At 38.6% G+C, this 24,739-nt stretch overlaps 2 protein-coding genes across 2 annotated transcripts in view; one reads left to right on the forward strand and one right to left on the reverse strand.

Annotated features, from left to right (window-relative positions):
- The window catches only part of LOC136875858 (cardioacceleratory peptide receptor-like), a 293,506-nt gene that overhangs the window by 145,046 nt on the left and 123,721 nt on the right, over positions 1-24,739 (reverse strand). The window lies entirely within an intron of this gene.
- On the forward strand, positions 970-24,447 carry LOC136876086 (transient receptor potential cation channel protein painless). The gene is made up of 2 exons (XM_067149742.2): positions 970-1,059; positions 19,010-24,447. The coding sequence occupies exon 2, from the start codon at positions 19,021-19,023 to the stop codon at positions 22,297-22,299; it is 3,279 nt and encodes a 1,092-aa protein (XP_067005843.2). The 5' UTR covers positions 970-1,059; positions 19,010-19,020; the 3' UTR covers positions 22,300-24,447.

Genomic DNA, 24,739 nt, shown 5'->3' on the forward strand with positions numbered 1-24,739 from the left:
AAAGTATACAACCAAACGGGACAAATCAGGAAGTAAAGAAAGAAAGAATTGCAAAATTACAAATAGCATACAAAAATTATCTGGAGCAGATAGAACACAAAATCTATATCCCAAAACACAAAATTACGACACTACAACACAGTTGTCAAACCAGAAGTCCTTTATGCATTGCATCAGAAACTCTGATAATTGGTGGCAGATCACAAATAAACAACGTCGAAAAACTAGAGAGGAAAATTCTCAGGAAAATTCTAGGACCTAAATGCGAAAATGGTATTTGAATGAAAAGGAAATCACAGGAAATCTATCAAGTAACATAAAAATCACACACAGCATTAGAAAAAGAAGATTAACATTTTATGGTCACCTGATGAGGATAGATGACAATAGGCTAACAAAAAAGTACTAAGTCTCGAGGTATCTCTAAAAATTCACAACAACTAGCTTAGAGAAATAAACAAAGATCTACAGGAAACTGGTATAAATGAAGAAAGTTTGCAGGACAGAAAAATTCAGAAATATTGTAAACAAATATAAATTTGATGATCAACCTAAAAGACAAGCTACAGGATGGACGGAAGAACGCAAAAAGAAGAACAGCGAAAGGGTGAAGAGGTTTAGGGAAAAAAAGAAGACACGTTGTGCTAAGTTCAGACGTGCTCCTTTGTTGTGCAAAACGAATTAAACAACTATTATAACGTTATTTTTGTTTTACGTCCCACTAACTGCTTTTACGACTTTCGGAGAGGTCGAGGTGCAAAATTTTGTCCCGCAAGAGTTCATTTGCATGCTGGTAAATCTAGAGACACGAGTATTGCAGGTCCTGTATATACCATCGGAATGAGCAAGGATTGAACCCGCTAACTTGAACCAATGGTGCAACTATTTGAGGAGCTTGCCATCTTGTTATCTTAACTTGTCACCTCTGGCAGAAATCCTGGTATCGCTTATCTTGGAAGATAAAGGAACAATCAGTCAAAGTATAAAGAAGGAGTGGGACTCTGCCCATAGGTTATGTGCTGTTCAGAATATCATCTGTTTTAGAACTATAATAATAAGGTAAGTTAATTATGCAATATATTAAAATATATTAAAATCTAATTCCTCATTCTTTTGCCACGTCCATTGGTTAGATGAATCAAGTGCAGAATAAGGACAATAGGTTTACAGTTCAGGTTTCACAGCATCGTACGATAAAAAAGTGGAATTAAGGGGACATCCTGAAAATAAAAATCGTTATTTTGGTCATTTTGGCGAAAAAATGGTATGGCTGAAATTGAAGGGATTGAATTTCTTCTTTCTTGTCACGAAGTTATTTCGTTGACTTCAAACAATTCATCACTTTAATAATGCTTTGTTTGCCAGTCTGAACACGGCAGAAATGGGCGTGGTACCTGCTTTGCTTTCAATTTCCCACCAATTATAATTTTGCATACCATTTCCATCTTCTCCAAAAATATTCTGCTAAATGTGACAAAATTTGGATGGTGTATGTACCACAGCGATATTAGGAAACCTGTGTATGGAATTATTGAAGTAGTAGTGATCTTTAAAACCAAAATTTTAATACATAAAATTTACAAATACTTTAGTACAATACACAGGGTGTAACCGTGATGACGTCCTCCATCATCGCTGAATGTTTTTTTTTTGCTAGGGGCTTTACGTCGCACCGACACAGATAGGTCTTATGGCGACGATGGGATAAGAAAGGCCTAGGAGTTGAAAGGAAGCGGCCGTGGCCTTAATTAAGGTACAGCCCCAGCATTTGCCTGGTGTGAAAATGGGAAACCACGGAAAACCATTTTCAGGGCTGCCGATAGTGGGATTCGAACCTACTATCTCCCGGATGCAAGCTCACAGCCGCGCGCCTCTACACGCACGGCCAACTCGCCCGGTCCCTGAATGTTTGTAACATCATCATGGATACACCCTGTGTATCCTTATATAAATTATGCAGAGAGACATCCATAAACAATGGTTTTTAAAGATGTATTATCTACCTAATTCCAAATTTTCATTAATATATCAAATAAATTTAAAGAAAGAATGGAAATAAACATTTCAAAAAATATTTTCAATTTTTGGAAAAGTATTAATTGTATATGACATTTATTTTCGTATACATCCATACTTTTATATAGGCGACTTTCCCACAAAGCTTCGTGAAAATCGATGCATTGAGTAAATATATCTGTTTAGATCCAGGGTGTCCGTTGTAGTTTATTGTCACTGCCTCTCAACTATACAATGAAATTATACTATATGAAATACATCTAAATAGTGCTCAAATCTTAGAAAAAGTTGGCATAAGTACCGCTATATTTCCACAAATATTAAACCCCGTAAGTGAATTTTCTCCAAGATATTTTATTTTTCTGAAATATTAAAAGAAATATTATTACCTGCGTCCACCTCTGCAGCGTGATTATTTGCCACCCCGGAGGCTCGGGTTCGATTCCCGGCTCTGCCATGAATTTGAAAAGTGGTATGAGCACTGGAGCGGGATCCACTCAGCCTCGGGAGGTCAACTGAGTGGAGTGGTTCAGTTCCCACCTCAGCCATCCTTGAAGTTTAGCTTTACTGCACCTTGATTCAATCCCACTTTCTATGTTACCATCCTGGCAGAATACAAATCCTGAATATTTGAAATTATCTACGTGTTCCAGCTTTGTACCCCAATCTGCCATTCAGTTCTCTTGGATTTCTTACCTATTGATGTCACATTAGTCTTGGAAAGGATAATTTTCATTCTATATACATTGCACCTATATTCAAATTCAAAGATATTAGACTGCAGGCTTTCGGCACAGGACAGACTGCTTACTACATTTTCACCTAATTGAATCCCTCCTTGCCACTTAATACATCTCAGCAGATGCTCCAACAACAAAAGTGTACAGCCTTGTCTAACCCCTGTAATTACCTTGAACCAAAAACTGATTCTACCATCAATTATCATTGCAGCTCAGTTGTCAACATAAATGCTTTTTATAGATTTCAATAATCTACGCTTCATCTCATGGGCCCCAGTCCCTCTGTTCGCCAAGTTGTTTCCAAGGAGTCTCTCGCCTGTAAATTGCTGCCATAGGACCGATGCCCTCGAATGTTCTTTGTTAGCCTTTCCCAGAAGCTGCCATATTTTTTATTTGTAAACAGAAAGCACACACTTTGGCACGACCATGTATCTTCACAAGAGGATGAAATATGTTAGGGGTTGGACAGCCGTTAGGTAAACTTCTCTTCCTGCCCGTACTTATGCAGGACGTGAAGTTCCTGATCAGCTGTTGCACCAAGTTTCGCCAGAAGTTCAGCTGTCTGTTTCAATTTAATTCTGAACCACAACTAGAAAGCTCACTATCTCCACTGACTTCTTACATATCTTCAATTTCGCATTCTTTCATAACTTTCGACACAACTGTGCGATTAGACGACATGGTGTGAACTTGAACAAGAATAATCTCTGACTGAAAGACGATGTTTATAAAGTAGGTATGCTTGGGAAATACACACAGAAAATGCTGTCAACAAGATTCTGACAGCTTGCTGAGTTAAGGGAATACAGTGTGGTTTCACAAGACCCTTCAATAATTCTCTAAACACACTTCTAATGAACACGAGTGTAATGAGCGCTCTGGAGCGCAAAGAGTCGATCTGAGCGCGCTCAGTGTAACTTCTGTGAAGCAGGATGTTACCCTTACTTACACATAGTCCCAGTGAGGATCTTTCCTCTAACGGGTTAGGGACCACGGTGCATTGCACTGTCCTAGCCGCCTGAGCAAGAGGAGGGTCATGACTCAGAATATGTTTGAGATGCCTACTTTCACTCTATAGCAACTGGTATCCCGACTCTCAGGACCACTTACTAGGCCACTCAGCCGTGCCCATGGTTCACGACAGTAACCCACACCATGACCTTCAGTGCATAATAATTTTTCGAAGTAACTTTCCTTTCCAAAGTTGTAATTATTAATATCAGTATAATAATGCATTGAGCATCGTATTAAATTTTATGGCATTTTGGTAGTCAAAATGGGACAATGCCAATGAAAATTGGCATAAATTAATAAATCATGAAGAAACTACAACATTCGAGAAAATTATATATTCATCCATTGTTTCATTATTTAACTAAACTATTTGTCAGCACGTCAAAACATATTCATAGTTTTCATTTATACAGCACGCAATAATTATTAATATTTGTCTTAGTTAAATGTATCTTTTTAAGATACGTTCTTCAGTCTGTCGAAAATAATTTATGAATAATGAATTTATAAACTAGCTCAGAGAAAGAACATATAACAGGATTGTATGCAAAAAAGAAACAAATTAAATATGTTTATTCATAAATTAGTTCGGTCAGACTGAATAACCTAACAGTTATAATAATAATTAAAAAATCCACAGATTGTTTCCCGTCATTCGACCGGGTCAGGAATGGAATGAATGGAACCCCCATCTAGCGGCGAGGATAGGAATTATACCAACTGCCGAAGCCTGTCGCACTCCTCTGGGGCAATGATTAATGAATGACAGATGAAATGAAATGATATTGGAGAGTGATGCTGGAATGAAATATGGCAGGGAAAACCGGATAACCCGAAAAGAAACCTGTCCCATCTTCGCTTTGCCCAGCACAATTCTCACATGGAGTGACCGGGATTTAAACCACGGAACTCAGCGGTGAGAGGCCGGCGCGCTGCCGCCTGAGCCACGGAGGCTTAGCTATTATAATAATTATTATTATATTTATTCTTCCCCAAATGATTGAGATCGCGAAACCAACAAAGAATATCATGCAGTGTACATTTAGTACCTAATCTTATTAAAATACAGAGTAAAAGCAATAATTATATTGATAACGTAGAGAAAACAATACTTAGTCAAAAAGAAGCAGCAGATAAATTCAGTGGCGAATTTCCCATACATGCGTTTGATGTGTTACATCCCTTGTATTTTCAACGAAAAATAAATATTTATTGTTCGTATTTTAATGGAAGTTATTTATATAAAATTCAAACGCACATTTATCGACACTCAGATGAAACGAACGCGGCTGCCTAGTGACTGCTACTAATTGCCAAACTACTCCAGAGATGGCAGCGCGAGCATTACACCCTTGTTGATTGTTGATCTCTTGGGGTTGGAATACGGAACGAACCGCTACCTCCGTCAAGAGGGCGGTGCATTGTGGAATCGTGTATGTTATCGCGTGTGGCCGGGATTTATTTGCTATTTCGTGAAATACTGCAGTTCTTGCTCGTGAGTGGTTCTTTTTTTTTTTTTGCTATTTGCTTTACGTCGCACCTACACAGATAGGTCTTATGGCGGCGGTGGGATAGGAAAGGCCTAGGAGTTGGAAGGAAGCGGTCGTGGCATTAATTAATTAATTAATTAATTAATTAATTTGCCTGGTGTGAAAATGGGGAACCACGGAAAACCATCTTCAGGGCTGCCGACAGTGGGATTCGAACCCGCTATCTTCCGGATGCAAGCTCACATCCGCGCGCCTCTAAGCGGACGGCCAATTCGCCCGGTATTGGTTCTTTTCTTGTGGTATAAATGATGATATATGACAAATTTGTGTTGTAATATAAATGAACTAGTTTCAAGATACTTAAACATAAGTAGTTCCAGGACAGACTACCAATGAAGAAGACTGGCGCCCTTTGGACAAAGGAGAGGAAGGAGCAACACAGCCTGAGGATGCGCAACTACTGAGCAAACATCAAAGCCCATTCCAAAATGTAATAGTTGAATGTCGTGGTCCTTAGCTGGCCTATACGAAGTAAGAAGAAGAAGAAGAACTAGTTTCGTGTGCTTGTAGTGTAAATATCAAACAAAGAAAATGTGGGAATGATGCGATTTTGAAATGACATCACACAGATCGGAGAGTTGTTCAGCAGGCATGGTTTCTATCGCGCAATCCGAATTGAATTCTAACCATTGTGTAATTGAACGATTATTAAGAGAAGCATTTAGTATACTTCCTCTTACGGAGAAAAGCAGAATTCTAAATGAAGAACAGCCGCGTCCGACTCTGAATGTAACTACACAACTTAACTTGTGTGTTTGTCATTTCAACAGAAATATTTATGAAACATAACATTGGATTAGTGGATGTGAGATCTTAAATAAACTTTTTTGTTGGCCTTGTTTTTTCTTTTCTCTTGAGAAAAGTGTTTGTAATGACGTTCTGTTTGCATTGATGTTTGCAATTTTTCTGTTACATCCCCTAAACCGGATGTCAGGAGTCGCCACTGGTTATATTACTTCAAATGATTTAATTAATTGGATGGAGCGTAGGGGTGATGCCTCAAGATCGATATCGAGGGTTTCAATGTTTGTATGCCCCATCTCACTATGGTATCATTCGGCACACCAAAGCGCCCTAAGTAGGTGACCAGTAGTTTAGAAATGGCGCCCCTTGTACCCAGCATGATCCCTATGACCTCGATGTCCTCAAGGTTGTACTTATTGAGGTAATATGGCATCGACTTCAACGGGCTCTTGTGCATGTGCTTCAAATCTGACTGTCGGGTCGAGAATGAAACCCTTTTTTCTTCCCGGGTTTGAAGGCGATCATGTTCCACCTTCAACTGCGAGGCCATGGATCACTAGATACACTTTCTCACGTAGCAGTTCGGCCAAGGAAGACCGGATGTGATGGTGTCTGGTGTTCCGTAGGCATTCGCCAAATGGGCAAGTTCCTAGGACCTGTTGCAAAGTTTCAGTCTAAGCGCATCATCTGTAGTGGTTACCGTCTTTGGATCTGCCTTGCATGGCGCGCAGCGGAGCTACATTCGTTTTACCGTCTTTGGATCTGCCTTGCATGGCGCGCAGCAGAGCTATATTCGTTTTACCGTCTTTGGATCTGCCTTGCATGGCGCGCAGCGGATCTACATTCGTTTTACCGTCTTTGGATCTGCCTTGCATGGCGCGCAGCGGAGCTACATTCGTTTTACCGTCTTTGGATCTACCTTGCATGGCGCGCAGCGGAGCAACATTCGTCTTACCATCTTTGGATCTGCCTTGCATGGCGCGCAGCGGAGCTACATTCGTTGTCATTATAAGAACATCTTTCCACTCGGTGCTTGATATTGGCATGCGCCTTTGCCTTTCTGGTGTAATAAGCACCACTTTTTTATATTCCTGTTCTCTGAAACATCTCTTGAGTTTGATAGATAGTGTCCGACAGGCCATCGCATGTCTACAATTTAGCAGCATTTTCGGTAAGACGGTCGATGTTAAGGGTGGACGCACAATGAGCAGTTTCAACTTTGAGGTTTCTCGTTGCTTCAGTGTTCTTATTGCCAGCTTTGCGAAGGATGTTACAGCTATTAATGTGTTGTAGAGCTGCATCCCACCTTGCACGAAAAAGACCTTTAACCGCTTTGGCACGATAGATCATTGCATCCGGTGTGAAGTGATGAAATTTCCTTGAGAGTACTGAAAATAAATAGCTTCAAATATCACAAACAAAGTTGAAGGTTTGAACTTGAAAGAAATTATTGGAAACATATTTTCGAGTAAATTTGTTGGGATCTCGCCCTCGTCCTATAGGAAAAGGATTTATCGAGCTGCGGTTAGAACCAGCGACAAACTAATCCTTACGCACACGCTCATTCATACTACAACCATTCAGTCATCTGTCCTTAGCAGGTCGCCTTGGCAGACGACCATACATCTTGATAACGTTCTACCTGTAGTAATTTATTCGTAGACTCTGGAATTTTAGGCGGAAATAAGGTAGAAAGCAAACTAATTTGGTTATTAAGAAGTGTCACAAAGCCTGCTCTCCCACATGTAGCAAGAGTAACATAAAATCTAGGGGTTCTCATTGGCCGTATCCCTAAAGTTTATGAAACACTTATAACTAGGGCTTGGATGTTGAATTCCTATAAAATGCCAAAAAATAAAGCCCTACAAAAAGACATATACATATCCAAAAAGGGCCTAAACAGGCAAAAAATGCAATCCAAATCCATTAATTATTTCTAGTTTTAATGACATAATGAAGAAATATAATGTTTAAAAATTCAATATTCTGATGGTATACAACATACAGTGCACAAATATATGAGTGAAATACTTCTTCTTTCAGAAGTTATATATTTCTAGATGAACATAATTTAAAACAGGAATTCCGTGTTTGTTAAAAATGTACTTGCGGATTTAGAATGGAATATTTTTTCCACCCAGAATGAATTCAGCGAACCCGCAATAGACATCATGGAAAAAAAAATTGAAATTCATATAACTAGAATCATATTTGGCTTAAACACACCAGGGTTACAGAAAATGGAATTGGGAAACCCTACCTCAGTTGGCTTTGCAGTATATCACAATAGTCACCTCCAGGTTTGTAGGTTTAAAGGATCGTCGGTTTTCAAATAGTACGTTGCGTAACATCGAGAAATTTTTCTCCACGTCAATGGATGTTAATAGTTCATATTGAAGCTAGTGAAATTTTCCTTTCCATAATCACTACTTGCTGTAATTTCACTGTCCTGAGCATGTAGGGAATTCCATAATATGGCGCCACACCACAAATGATCTATTATCTTTGTGCGGTGCAGATGAACAGAAAGAAAGGAACGCGAACGGGCATCGAGGTCGCGAGAAAATAAAGATAAATGTGTTAATTTAGAAGGAAAATACAGCGGTTGGCTTTCAGTTCGACTTGCTCTTTCATTCCTTTGTGCCATTTCGAATTCTGCTACGGCATTAGCTTCTCTTCCTTGGCCTATCTTTTCATTCTAGTCTCCCATCACAATTAGATAAATCAAATATGATATTCAATCTTTTATCTCTTCATATAGTATTTCGATTTCTTCATCAACCACTGAACTAGAATGTATATAGAGCTGCACTATTCTGTTGGACATTAGTTTGATGTCTATCTTGACAGCAATAATTCTTTCACTATGATGGTTGTAGTAGCTTACCCTCTGCCATTGCACATATTATAATAAATAATTTGGATTTTAAATATTCCATGCATGTCTTACCGGCCAAAGTACGATTCATAAACCCTAGACAAAATATACGTCAACATTTATTTATGGGAAGAGTTTCCAGACAAACAATTTACTATTTGTTCAGGAAACTGTGCATTTTTTGGGGAATAAACATTTAAAAATGCCAACTCCCATTAATTATACGACATATTTGAACTAAACTAACCATGCAGCAATCACCTCCGCGTAATGTTTCTGAGGCTAGGTTGAATAGCTGGAAGGTTTCGTTACAGTTATTCACTCGTGACAATTACATGCATGATGCAGAACTACAGTCTTTCTTTCTGATGGATAGTAGATTCAGAGTATAAAACGTGAGAGAGAATTCGTGGTTTCAGCAACAGACAGAGAAAATGTTCTGCCTAGTCACAATGAAGTCTATTTGATACCTTCCGGTGTCCCCAGGTCTCGCCCGTCGTTTGTAGTGTTTGAACGAAGTATTCGCAAGGACTAAATTATGGTCAATGCAGAATTCCACTAGTCGACTTTCTCTTTCATCCCTTTGTACCATTCCGAATAGTTCTACGGCATTAGCTTCTCTTCCTTGGCCTATCTTTGCATTCTAGTCTCCCATCACAATTAGATAAATCAAATATGGTATTCAGTCTTCTATCTCTTCATATAGTATTTCGATTTCTTCATCAACCACTGAACTAGCATGCATATAGAGCTGCACTATTCTGTTGGGCATTAGTATGATGTCTATCTTGACAATAATAATTATTTCACTAAGATGGTCGTAGTAGTTTACCCTTTGCCATATTTTCTTCTTCATATGTAATCAAACAAAAATGAAAGAAGGGAAAGAAACCATATCACTATTAAGGTTTAGTATAAATTAATCGTCGAACGATGTCAAATATTTTACTCTTTTTCTTCCTCCTTAGCCCCAGCTCTAATGCCCTGCCACTTCTCCCTCCACGCACTGTGGACCACAGTAACAAAAATAATCACATCACTGAATTTACAACGTCCATGACTCGAATGCAAGGTGTAGAATATTACGAAGTTCAATTTAAAAAGCGAGGTTAGTTACGTAATCTCCTCATATGTTGGCGCTCCGGGAAAATACTGCACGTTCAAATATTAACCCTTGATAACATTATTTAAAGCGAAAAATGATTTTTGATATGTTTCACGATTTATGAGTTACTTTAGTAGGGCCTCTTGGGTGAATAACCCTGTATATTACTAAAATGCCAAGACCATCGTTAACAAGAAAATTAACTTATTGACATCTAACATTATGGACATGCACCTCCGGAAATATCTCTTCAGACTATTTTTTTGTTTTGCTATTTGCTTTACGTCGCACCGATACAGATATGTATTTTGGCGACGATGGGATAGGAAAGGCCTAGGAATTGGAAGGAAGCGGCCGTGGCCTTAATTAAGGTACAGTCCCGGCATTTGCCTGGTGTGAAAATGGGAAACCACGGAAACACATCTTCAGGGCTGCCGACAGTGGGGCTCGAACCCACTATCTCCCGATTACTGGATACCGGCCGCACTTAAGCGACTGCAGCTGTTGAGCTCGGTTTCAGACATTTTATCTGGACTGTATGCTATTGTATGGATGTGAGACTTTGGCACTTGGAAGGACAGATAAGAAGAGGCTGAGTGGTTTTGAGGAGTGGTATTATCGCACAATGCTCAAGAATTCTTGGGTGGACAAGGTATTGAGTAATGAGGTTCTGGGGAAAATGGAGGAAGAATCACCGTAACTTTGGAAATTCATCCAAGCGAGAAGTACTATTTGGATATGGCATTTGTAAAGTCGCGATGGTCTGATTAAAACAAAGCTCTAGGGGGAAGTTGAAAGTAAGAACACCAGAGACAAGCCGAGATTGGATTTTATCAACCAGATATGGAAGACACTGGCTGCCTGACTTATAGAGATCTCATAAGGAAGGTTGAAAGCAGGGGGGCACGGCGAACCTAACTTTTGATTGATAAGAAAAAAAAAAGACTGAAAAATAAAAAGACACTGACATTGTTGCTCATCTACTGTCCACGTTTCCATAGCATATAATCTATATAAAATCCCTATTCTGTCTGTTATTCGCAGTGATAATGAGAAAATGGGAATGTTTTAACTGCTGAAACTGGTACAAAAGGGCACTAGGAAAGTTTTGCAATACGCAAAAACGGTTGGCTGGACACTCCTGTTATGGTGAGGGATAAAAAAGGGGTGAAAACCGATCTAGAAGTTAGGAAGGTGCGACCCTCACACTAGTTGTTACCAAGCAGTGGGAGTGAAAGCAAGTTAAGGTGTCAGTGTGGTCTAAAAGTGAATATCGCGCAATTATCCGCTACAATTTTGCTCGTAGATTAACTGTTGACCAGTGCCTGTAGGAAATGACTCCTGTGCTGGGGAAAGACTGTCCACATCGGACAACAATTTTCCGCTGGTACAAAGAGTTCCAGAGGGGAAATTTTGGGGTTGAAACGATCCTCATTCTGGGCGACCGTCTGAATCAGTGACTGAGGAAAATATTGAAGCTGTGAGGAAAATGTTGTAGCAAGAGAGGCGGTTGACATATCGGCAGGTAGAAGAGACCCTCCACATCACTGCATCAGCTATTCATTCAATTCTACACGGCCATCTCCATGTTAGTAAGGTTTTTCACTTTCAGAGGAACAAAGGGCACATCGAGTGAAATGGTGCCGAAAAATGCCAAAACAGTTTCAAAATGGGACTTCGAGTAACGTCAATAGCATAGTTACAGGTGACGAAACTTGGCTTTGTTATTACGATGTCCCAACAAAATCCCAGAACAAGGTGCGGCTGTTTGAAGATGAGGGTACTTCTGTGACTGTGCGCAAGTCAAGGTCAGTGAAGAAAAGGATGATTGCAGTATTCTTCACTAAACGGGGCATCCTGACTCGGGTTGTGCTAGAAACACAAAGGACTGTTACTGCGAAGTGGTACAGTGAGACTTGTCTGCCTCAGGTCATCCAGGCTCTCAAGCAGCTCCGTCGAAGGTCAACACTTGACTCTTGCATCACGACAATGCTCCAGCACATCGTGCTAATGTAACAATGGATTTTCTTGCCAGATCAGGGTTGACTGTGCTTGATCATCCTCCATACAGTCCTGATCTTCCCCCCATGTGACTTCGCACTCTTCCCAGAAGTGACGGTGAAGCTTAAAGGGGGGCGTTTTGCATCCAGCAAGGAGCTTCTGGCAGCATGGGATCAGGAGTGTGAAAATGTAACCGAAGAAAAGTGGCAGAGTTGGTTCAGTGACTGGTTTCGACGTATGAAGAAGTGTATTGAGTGTGGTGGAAATTATTTTGAAAAAGTCTAAAGCGTTCATTCACATTGCAAAACTTTCCTAGTGCCCTTTGTACTAGTTAAGGTTTTTGATGTCTTCTATTCAAGAAAAATACAATATACCTCTCACGAGCACTTCTCACGAACATTTTGAATATGTTTCTATCAACGAAATCATTGGATTATAATACGAATGCAGTGATGGTCATCATACTGCTCAGTGAAACGTACTATCTTTCAGCGAAATTAAAGTATCTTTTTTCATCCTGGTGTCTATCGATAAGCACGCAACACAGCAGCCAAACTGGTGGCCATGGTCGTTAACGCGTCGGTTGTATGTGGTCTGACGATGTGGTTAGCCGGTTCGAGTCCCGTTCGTAGAGATCATATTTACTATCAGAATATTGGCCGATAGGGTAGGGGAGGTGTGGTTATATAATTTATAATCATTAGCATGCGTGTTGAACCTCTCCGCAGTGCTCATATGGAGTGAGGACATATGACGCTGTTGATTGTGAACAGTTGTATGTATCTTTCTCAAGAGTACGCAGATCTCAAGTGCAACTTCGAGCTATAACTGCACTCTATATGGTTTTTAAGGAATACAATTTCTGTTTTGATTCCATTAGAATGCAGTATAAGACATGTAAAGTGGAACTTTTATTTGTAAGAAATATTAATAGTCCATTTAGAATTTCCAGTTACTTTATGGACAGTAATTTGGACTCTCGAAGACAAGTTTATGTACTTGTAGTTTGATATATTACCAATCCATTATCGTGTTAATTTCTGCAATTATTTTGCTCACAACTGAGCATAAGGTGGGTCATTACTTCCGCTCACAAGATGTGGGGTGCCAGAGCGGGCCAGTTTGTGTCACGTTAAAGAACAGTAAGAGGAGCGATTTTAAAAGGGGGTATCAAATAACAGAACAGCGTTAGCTGCCGTTGACATGTTCCATCATACGTGTTCAGTCTCATGTCAATGAAGTGGGATAACAGGGCGCACAAAAAGCCGTCACCACAAACGAGAATATTGTACGAGTTTCCAACAGGTATCAAAGTCCTCTAGCGGTGGAGAGTCATTTGATGAACTACAGCGAAACTTTTGACATCACCTAATTCCTCCTGGAACTGCCCCTCTGTACTCTTACTGCTCTCCGAATCTCACGGTCCTGGATGCCTACATTGACAGATGACCCACCTACAAAGAACAAATTTGCTGCCAGGAATAATGTGGTCCGAAACCTGACTGGAAGAACCTGGGGAGCATATCGAAGCACAGTGAGAACCTCAGCACTAACACTATATTACTCGGCAGCAGAATACGCATGACCAGTATGGTGCAGATCTTGCTGTACCAAAGAAGTAGACGTGGTAATTAATGAAACCTGCGTCATCATCACAGTTTGTATAAGACATACACCACGAGAAATATTCTACTATCTTGCTGACACCGAACCTCGTGATATTTGACTTACGGTGGCATCCTGCAAGGAAAATACCAAATCATTAAAATCCCTAGCTCATCCTCTGTATGGAATCCAACAAGCATCATCGCGGTTAAGTTCACGCGAAAGTTTCTTGAAGACCACACAGAAACTTGAAGGAACACAGCAGCAAGCAGACTCACTTTGAATTGAGCATCTTGGAGAATGGAAAACACCTCGTGAAGAATTGCCAACTGGAGAAACTGAGTACTGGACGATTAGGAGGTCTTTAAAGCTTCAGTCGGGTGGTATTATGTGCTGGAGGCCCAAGTCTCTCCTAAACTAAACACCCTCCGGGGTGCAGGTCACATCCTGACCAGCGCGATTCCGTTCAAAGTACCACCACTTCCAACACCTATGCAGTCTAGTTCAAATTCCATAGAAAGTTGCACTCATGGCCCATAAGGCCGAATGGCTAAAATTTCTCACATGGATTTAGGTTTCGACCCTCATATCCTACGGGATGCGTGGTCTACTACTATGTGCTAAACGAATCTGCACAAGTGGGATATTTTCTGGATTCTGTTTTGTGTGACTGTGGTGAAGTGCAGACTACGGCATATCTGCTAAAATGTTATCTTTGTCCTACCACATGTACTGAGAAGGAGCTGCTTGAGGCGACAAGGGATGCACTCCACGTTGCTCGTTTCTGGTGCATCACAATATGAATCTTTGGTGCACTTGTTTTTGTACATCTTTATAGACTAGGCGGCCCGCGACCGCCGTACAATCTACTTATAAATGTCCCGCGTACACAAGTGATGAATGTGATATATACTATGTGATTTTCACAGGAGCACTACTACCACCGGGCAGGTTACGTCAGAATATGAAAAGATAACAACCAGACGGTCGCTCTCAGCGTTACTTGTCTAATGCAACCCCTTAGATTAGTAAAACGTTTTTGGTACAGCAGCACTACATTTGCTGTCTGCATATCGGCAATGGTTAGTGTGTTCAGCAACGAGGAATACACAGACATACCTTTAATCTATGGAGAATCTGGTTGGAATGCAGCCGACACTCGCAGACGGTATGCACAGGAGTTTCCAAACAGACGTCTGCCTTTTAACACACGTATTTCGACGAACAATATTAATTTTTGTTTCATACAAGCAACTCTTTTATAGTGTAACACTCACTCACCTATTTTCGGCTACCGTCATCTGGAACTCCATCTATGTTCATATACTCGCCGCTACTTCACTCATCTAACCGACCTTGGACTTTCTCTGCTGCCGCGCCGTACATCCGTCCTGGTGAACGGCTGACTACACACTGAATCTCCTCTGGATTACGTCACCCGCTACGTCAGTGTCCTATATTTCTCGACGTTTTGTGTACTTTTTTCCGGAACTTTCTGCAGCGGTTAAAGGCTTCCCCCACATACTCGGTCTTCAGTCCAGCACTGATACCGAGTGTGGTTGGAGGGTCGTCTGAGGACTTCCCAGTATTTGCTGGGAAGCTCCACTTCTTTTATTTGCTGTATTGGGTGAGCAACAGAGTATTTATTTTATAATTACCGCTATTATTCTTCTCCTATGGATTTTGGAGTTATCTTCATTGCTGTGGCCGGTTTTCTTTTAAGCTTGATATGAGTGATACTTTTCCTTAACAAATGAACATTGAGTAATATGCAATTTCAAGAGTTGGTGAGTGAACTTGTGGCCTGGACGGTACAACTAACCACATAAAACTGTTCCTGCATTTGGCAATGTTTATACTCAGGCGACTCCCATTATTGTGATCCCCGTCCTTGGTCTTTCCCGTGCCTTTCTTTTCCCTTTGTTTATTTACCTTTTTGGAAATCTGTGTCGATATTCTCCGAGGCTTATAAGTTACCATGTTCATTTGATTAGTCACATATTATAACTTGTAAATGGTCTAGGGATTCTATTCTAATGTACGTCATTCACGATGAGTGTTTTCTTTTGTGTGTCAGATTACAAAATTTTGAGTTGTAAAATTTAAAATTGATTTCCTTGTAGAAACAATATACTGTTTTGATTAACCTTTTTTCTTATTATTACATCCACTAACCTCCAATTGGTCCCAGCTCTTTTCTCCTTGAACGTCTTGTCAAAGAATCTTAATCAACCAATACGTTGTTGCTATAAATCGTCACAATAGAGTCGATTGCCTGCACGTGTGTAAATTAGTAAGTCATCCTTTCTGCATTTTTGGCGTATTTATAAATGCACCCTGTTATAGAACGTGTGCAGTAAAATGGCTGCTATTTTTTTCACAACATTCGAAATACAGCACTTTGTAGTGCTCCTTGGGAAACAAGTGATTAGGCATTCCATGCATCACTAATGTCTGCGGGACATCAGTAAGTATAAAGTACTGCACACGCGGGTCGCCTGGTATATAATGTAACTTTGTTTCTGGCACGAAATAAGTAAATCTATATGCATAAATGTTTAGGGGGTCCGCTGCCTGTAATTTCCTTTGTTGTAATAATTTCTCAGATATTTATCCGTTTTCTTTCAACTCAAGATCGTATCAGTGGTTTGTATTGTTTGTGTCTGTTGTCTGTTTCACCATCACGGCGAAACGGCTAGATACATCTAGACCAACCTTGACATTTAGAGTATACTCATCCCACTGTAGATTTGGATATGGCTATGATTTAAGACTCTCTGAATATACGGGGGTTTATAGGAAAACTAGAACAATCATTTTTTTATTCTATTGCTTTTCTTTAAAACCCGTGGACTATATGTGAAACTTCCATTCAATTTGATCAACTTTTGTTACGTACATAATTTCGCTTACTCTTCAAATGACGGAGAAAATTGCTATTTTCTGCGGGTCTCATGCTCTGCATTGAGTGACCGACAGACCGAGAACTAATCTACAGGTTACCAAGGCAACGTTTCTGACTGCTTGCCAGGAGGGAAGTAACGTATTGCAATTTCGTCATCATTCCTGTAAACTCGTGGTTGTTCTTTGAGTAGAAAGCGAGAGAGGCGTCAAGCTGCTATTCTGCGGGATATTGTCGGAATTACCGTTGGAGGTTACAATCGTCCTCGAATAGAGCTAAGGGGCGCTGTTGATATTTGAACAGTACCGCGGAGTGTAGCCCATTATTTCACACCGTAAGTTGTTTTATGGCATCTGATATAATTTTTATTGTATTTACCTTCTAGAATGGAATAGAATACTCCCGTCTCCCAGTTCCGGATCACCTGAAGCTGGGATATTTCTCTTCTACTCCTTTTTCTTCTTTAATTAATTGGCACTGCCTTGCCTATTTATGCTTAAGTAATAACGCCATTAGCCATATCCTTATCTGTTTACTTAAGAATCCTTGCGTCTAAATTTCTCCTCTGTTACCACCTCCTTATATCCGTAACTCATACAATTACAATGTATTAAGGGGTATTTTATTTTCCAATACATCCACTTGATATTTATATATTTTACCTATCCGGCTGTCCTCTGTTAAAATCATATTTTCTGATAATGTAAACTTTTCTTAACTGTATTATTTCCTGCCTTAATTACTCCGGATATATCTGAGTGCTTATCCCGAAACCTGGACACCTTTTTTTTTTTTGAGAAGAATTCCATGCTGTTTAAATGTACAACTTTTGGCCAGGGAAAATATTGAAGTATTAATGCATTTTAATGATGGTGCAGTCCTTCTTTACGGGGTAGTTGGGGATAAACGGTAATTGGTATTACAAAACAAATAGCACAATCGCAGTTCAATTGGGAGAGATATACAAATTTGGTCCTATGTTTTATTTTCGTGTCTCGATTGTTGATACGTAAGATAGCTCTGCATTTATCGATTATAATCAAATCTCTCCAATTCGATCGTGATTGGCAGTAGGAAAAGTGGCCTGCCATTAATAACAAAACTTCCCCAATGCCTACCTTACATCGGAAACAACGTATGATATCCTTCGGGTTTTTCTCGGACAGTAGTAAGAGGCATGCAAATTAATATAATCTTTCTCATTGCCTTTACAGTGATTTACGGAGAAATCCGTATACAGTGTAAAATACCGTAGCGAAGCACGGGTACATTTGCTAATAAATAAATAAATAAATAAATAAATAAATAAATAAATAAATAAATAAATAAATAAATAAATAAATAAATAAATAAATAAATAAATAAATAAATAAATAAATAAATAAATAAATAAATAAATAAATAAATAAATAAATAAATAAATAATAAATAAATAAATAAATAAATAAATAAATAAATAAATAAATAAATAAATAAATAAATAAATAAATAAATAAATAAATAAATAAATAAATAAATAAATAAATAAATAAATAAATAAATAAATAAATAAATAAATAAATAAATAAATAAATAAATAAATAAATAAATAAATAAATAAATAAATAAATAAATAAATAAATAAATAAATAAATAAATAAATAAATAAATAAATAAATAAATAAATAAATATAATAAATAAATAAATAAATAAATAAATAAATAAATAAATAAATAAATAAATAAATAAATAAATAAATAAATAAATAAATAAATAAATAAATAAATAATAAATAAATAAATAAATAAATAAATTAAATAAATAAATAAATAAATAAATAAATAAATAAATAAATAAATAAATAAATAAATAAATAAATAAATAAATAAATAAATAAATAAATAAATAAATAAATAAATAAATAAATAAATAAATAAATAAATAAATAAATAAATAAATAAATAAATAAATAAATAAATAAATAAATAAATAAATAAATAAATAAATAAATAAATAAATAAATAAATAAATAAATAAATAAATAAATAAATAAATAAATAAATAAATAAATAAATAAATAAATAAATAAATAAATAAATAAATAAATAAATAAATAAATAAATAAATAAATAAATAAATAAATAAATAAATAAATAAATAAATAAATAAATAAATAAATAAATAAATAAATAAATAAATAAATAAATAAATAAATAAATAAATAAATAAATAAATAAATAAATAAATAAATAAATAAATAAATAAATAAATAAATAAATAAATAAATAAATAAATTGCCACCTACAAATATTCCTGAATTACGCAAGAATATGCGCAATCTTATTCAGAAGCGTTGTGAACAATGTTGGGCATTTAATGGTACGCACACTGTACCATCACAATTAAATACAATTTCAGTGTTGTTTATTTTGCGCCCACGATTTTAGTTAATTTATTATTTATTTCTGTTCCAGATTTCATAACAATGGCAGAGGGGGTTCCAAGAGCTGAAAAGCAGACAAAATTCCTAGACGCTCTGCAGAATGCAGAGTATGAAGATTTTGAAGAATTATTCAATGATCCTGAAGTAAAGGTTTCATACAAATACGGCAAGCCACATTTTAAAACTGCCTTAGAGATTGCATGCCAACACAAGGATAGGGAAAAATTTGTTAAACTCTTGTTGACGAAAGTGAAACCCAATGTAAACACGATCGTTCCAGAGCCAATTCATTATGCTGCAGCGAGTGGGGCCACCAAGACTCTGCAGTTACTTCTCAGTGACAAGAAAGTGAAGGTGAACGCGGAAGATTCCCGCGGAAGAACAGCATTGCACTATGCAGCAAAACATTTCGAAACCGATGACGATAGTCACGAGCAATGTATAAAACTGCTGATGATGCACCCAAATATCGATATTAACAAACCCAGCGGATTCTGGTACACTCCAATACATGAAGCTGCAAATTCTTGTAAGCAAGCAGTTGTGGCAATGCTGAACTATGCTAGGCAGGAGCTTGATCTGGATCGTTACCGCGCTTCTGGCAGAACTGCACGAGAGACTATAGAGATGAAATATCCCGAGCTGAAAGACATTTTACCGCTGCAAACTGGGATTTTAAGCCAAGAGTCCGATCCACATATACAGTTGATAAATGCCTTAAGAAATAAATACACGGATCTTTTTCGATTTCTGTTGATACAGCAAAATTCAGATGGTAAAAATCTTTTGGACCCTAATCATTGGTATAGCAGACCACTAAATGCCACTTGTTTAGAACTGGCCTGTCGCGAGCCGGGTAGCAAGGTGTTTGTGGAGACATTACTGGAGGCTGGAGCCAATCCCAACATAGTGAATCGTGTGAACGGGAAGTCACCTATACATGTCGCAGTAGAATCAGGGAACGTGGAGGCTCTGGAGGTGTTACTGAAATGTGGGGCGGTAGACGTTAATGCTACGGACAATCTAGGAAAAACTGTTTTACATTACACTGTAAGCCGAGATTTAGAGTGTGATAATAGGTGCTTAGAAACTCTTCTGAACAGTAGTAGAATTGATATCAACCTGCAGGACTGTGGTGGATTCACCCCCGTGATGTTAGCGGTAGAGATGAGTAACAGAAAAGCACTGGAGTTAATACTGAACCAGAGTTTACACAACGTAGATTTCGATACTGCTCCAGTGGAATATGACACTCCACGGACACTTATCTCGGACACATATCCAGACTTAGCTGAGAAGTTGCCAAGTGAAAATATGAGACGTGTGAGGAGGACCGACTGCACAGCATTTCTTTACCAGCATCTCCACAAGCAGCAAGAAGGAGAATTTGTCACCCTTCTCAGAGAGCGTGCGGGAGAAATAACCTCGATCAAGTCCTCCTGTGAAAGTAGACCAGAAACACTCTTACAGTGCGCATGTAAGTACGGATTGAAGGAGGCTGTCAGAACATTGCTAAAACTTGGATTCAATCCAAATGAAATTACGAAAGAAAATAAATCCCCGCCGATAATAGAATCCTGCATTAAACGAGATTCTAAAGCCCTGAAAATTTTGCTCGATACCTCTCCTGCATGTAAAGTTAATGCTTCTGATATGAAAGGCAATACGGCGTTACACTACGCTGTAAAGAATTCTGATCTTGAATCAAGCATATTACTTCTAACTTATGGGGCAAATCTGAATTGTAAGAATTCCACTGGAAAATATCCAATGAATGCTAAGGATATAAAGGTTATTTTAGACAAGTGTATTGATGACAACAAAAAATTTCCAGATGATGAAGAGTATGCCGTTTTATTCGACTACAGGTTTCTAACTTCCTATACAGAGGGACAACGTGGTGTCTCAAGAAGAAGGGAGAGCTTTGAGGAAGAAGAGATGAATCCGTTCCTAGCTTCCCACACAGAGGGGCAGTGTGATGTCCCAACAAGAAAACAGAGCTTTGAAGCAATAGAGATGAATCAGATGCTACCTTCCCAAACAGAGGGACAATATGATGGCTCAACAACAAAAGACAACAGTGTGGCAGGGGATCTCGATCAACAGAATCAAGGGAACACCTATGACAGCCGACCGAATGTTGAGCTAGATCTAATGTACTTCATGACACAGTCGAAGGAGTACAGAGAGCTCTTATCCCACCCGATTGTTAACTCCTTCCTGAATGTGAAATGGAGGAAATTAAAATTGGTGTCCTACGTAAATATCATTATATATATGGTATTCCTTGTATGTTTAAATATTTACGTTTCACCTTATGGTCGACAGAATGTGACGAACAAACTTGATAACACTACTTTTGGGAACGGAAGTGAGGTTTTAAGCTCTCAAGAATTCACAGGAGGAGAACAAGAAAGTATTCCAGAGTCACGTTTATTAACTCGCATATTTTTGTGGATATCGCTATGTATATTATGTATGAGGGAGCTACTTCAGCTCACAATGTCATTCGAAAGGTACCTGAAGGGAGGAGAGAATTATCTAGATCTTGCTATACTTATTTTAACTGTAGTAAAGGTGGTGACTCCTGCCTCCCAGCACGGTGAATTGCTCCGTGTAATCACAGTAGTGGTAGTACTGCTCTCGTGGACTGAACTCCTGCTCCTAATTGGTCGCGTTTCCAAGTTCGCCAAGAACATAGAGATGCTGAAGCTTGTTCTCAAAACTTACCTTTCCGTTTCACTATCCTACTCTATCATTTTCTTAGCGTTCGTAATGTCCTTCCACATTCTACTATGGAACGTCCGTTCAGAAGAAAACTGGTATGATTCATTTCCAATGTCGTTTCTGAAGACATTTATCATGACAACAGGTGAATTTGATGCCAATAAGTCTTATTTCCAGTCCATTCCTGTAGTAGCGAATGTGCTGTTCGTTTTATTTGTCATGATCGTTTCAATAGTAGTTCTTAATCTTTTGATTGGTATGGCAGTGAATGATATACAATCCATTCAAAAAGATGCGGAGTTGCTCCACTTGGAAACGAGGGTCAAGGTGGCATGGGAAATGGAATCGATTCTTTTGGGACTCTACCACAACGTTGTAAAGGATAGATGGATTCTTGCGGGACTCAGCCACTACTTTGGATCTATCACCATTTTTCCTCTCGGCAAAGAAAAAATTGGAAGAGTATATCCTAATAAGGGTACTTTGATCGAAATGCCTGACAGTGGAGCACGTTTCAGCTTGAAGTCTGACATTCTGGACAAGGCTTTGAAGATAATTCATGACAGGATGAGGCGAGCGGAAAGAAATGGTTAGAAATTTAGGATAAAATAAATAGCATAACGATATTAGAAGAATTGTTAGAAATAGTGAAGAAGATCCAGGTTATAAAGAAAAGATGCACCTGAAGTTTGTACGGTAGAAAGCACCGATCCTCTGCGTCCACAGTACCCCTCACCTGTCATAAGAGGCAACTAAATGTTTTTCCAGGGGCTCTCAACTTGGGAACGTGGGTGGTCGAGCACGATTCTCATAGCCGATTCTTGAATTACTTCCACTGGTAAGGAATTAACTATGACAAACTTCAAACTTGTTAATTCCCGGAAGCAAAGCGGCTAAGCAAACTACCCTCCAAGCTTTCAAAGTCTACCCTGCATCACGAGGAAACCTCCTGCATTTGAAGAGCCTCCCAGAATTCTGTCTGCCTTAAATAGAATACGAACCAACCATGGCAGGTAGGCAGGTGCTCTCCAAAATGTGACGGAGGAGCTGACAGGCAGACCATACGTCACATTATAGAGGACTACACGAACAGGTGGTATAACGGGGACTTCACTGACTTCCTGATGGCAACTGATGATCTCATAAAATATGGAACTTCATCGTCTTCCCGATGACAACTGTTGATGTCACAAAGTATGGAACTTCACCGAATTATTGATGGCAACCGATGATGTCATACAATATGGAACTTCACCGACTTCCAGATGGCAATTAGCAATGTTATAAAATATGCAACTTCACCGACTTCCTGATGACAACTGATTATGTCATAAAATATGGAACTTCACCGAATTCTTGATCGCAACTGATGATATCATAAAATATGGAACTTGACCGACTTCCTCATGGCAACTGATGATGTCATAAAATATGGAGCTTGACCGACTTCCTCATGGCAACTGATGACGTCATAGAATATGGAACTTCACCGACTTCTTGATGGCATATGATAATGTCATAACATATGGAACTTCACCGACTTCTTGATGGCATATGATAATGTCATAACATATGGAACTTCACCGACTTCCTGATGTCATGAAGTATGGAACTTCAACGACTTTCTGATGGCAACTGATGAAGTCATAAAATATGGAACTTACCGATTGCCTCATGGCCACTTACGATGTTATAAAACATGGAACTTCACCGACTTCTTGATGACAACTGATGTCATAAAATATGGAACTTCAACGACTTTCTGATGGCAACTGATGATGTCATAAAATATTGAAATTGTCCCTCTTCCCGATGGCAACTGATGATGTCATAAAATATGGAACTTGACCGACTTCCTCATGGCAACTGATGACGTCATAGAGTATGGAACTTCACCGACTTCTTGATTGCATATGATAATGCCATAACATATGGAACTTCAACGACTTTCTGATGGCAACTGATGAAGTCATAAAATATGGAACTTACCGATTGCCTCATGGCCACTAACGATGTTATAAAACATGGAACTTCACCGACTTCTTGATGACAACTGATGTCATAAAATATGGAACTTCAACGACTTTCTGATGGCAACTGATGATGTCATAAAATATTGAAATTGTCCCACTTCCCGATGGCAACTGATGATGTCATAAAATATGGAACTTGACCGACTTTTTGATGGCAACTGATGATGTCATAAAATATGGAACTTCACCGACTTCCTGATGGCAACTGATGGATGATGTTATAAAATATGGAATTTCACCGAATTCCTGATGGCAACTGATAATGTTATAAAATATGGAACTTCACCGACTTCCTGATGGCAACTGATGATGTCATAAAATATGGAACTTCACCGCCTTTCTGATGGCAACTGATGTTGTTATTAAATATGGAACTTGACCGAATTCCTGATGGCAAGCGATTATGTCGTAAAACATGGAACTTCACCGTCTTCCCGATGACAACTGATGAAGTCATAAAATATGGAACTTCACCGACTTCCTGATGGCAACTGATGATGTCATAAAATATGGAACTTGGCCGACTTCCTCATGGCAAATAACGGGTCATAAAATATGGAACTTCACCGACTTCTTGATGGCAACTGATGATGCCATAAAATATGTCACCAATTTGGATATATTATTGTAAATTTTAATAATAAAAAGGAATTATTGTTTATTGTACATGTCTAACTGTAATATGTATCATACAGTAAATAAATAAATTGCTTCCACTTGCTTGTTTCGTTCTCCTCGCTTTGATGTTTCGCATGTGACCTCCCTTGGTCAATTCGTATTCTTTCCCTACCTCGACGGTATTTAGTCTTGAAGGCCCCGCCAGATATGGCGCTGTCCTTGCTGTTGCTGATACCTTCATTTTTTCAAGTGTAGGACCTCTTACATTTTCCATCTGATAAATGTTAATTGAGTATGGTTATCCGGTTTTACTTCTTCCTCTTAGAACAGTGATTACCACAACCACCACCAGGCAAAGCTGAGGCACGTACATTTTGTATAAC

The sequence above is a fragment of the Anabrus simplex genome, chromosome 6 (genome assembly GCF_040414725.1).
Source record: "Anabrus simplex isolate iqAnaSimp1 chromosome 6, ASM4041472v1, whole genome shotgun sequence".
NCBI lineage: Eukaryota > Metazoa > Arthropoda > Insecta > Orthoptera > Tettigoniidae > Anabrus > Anabrus simplex.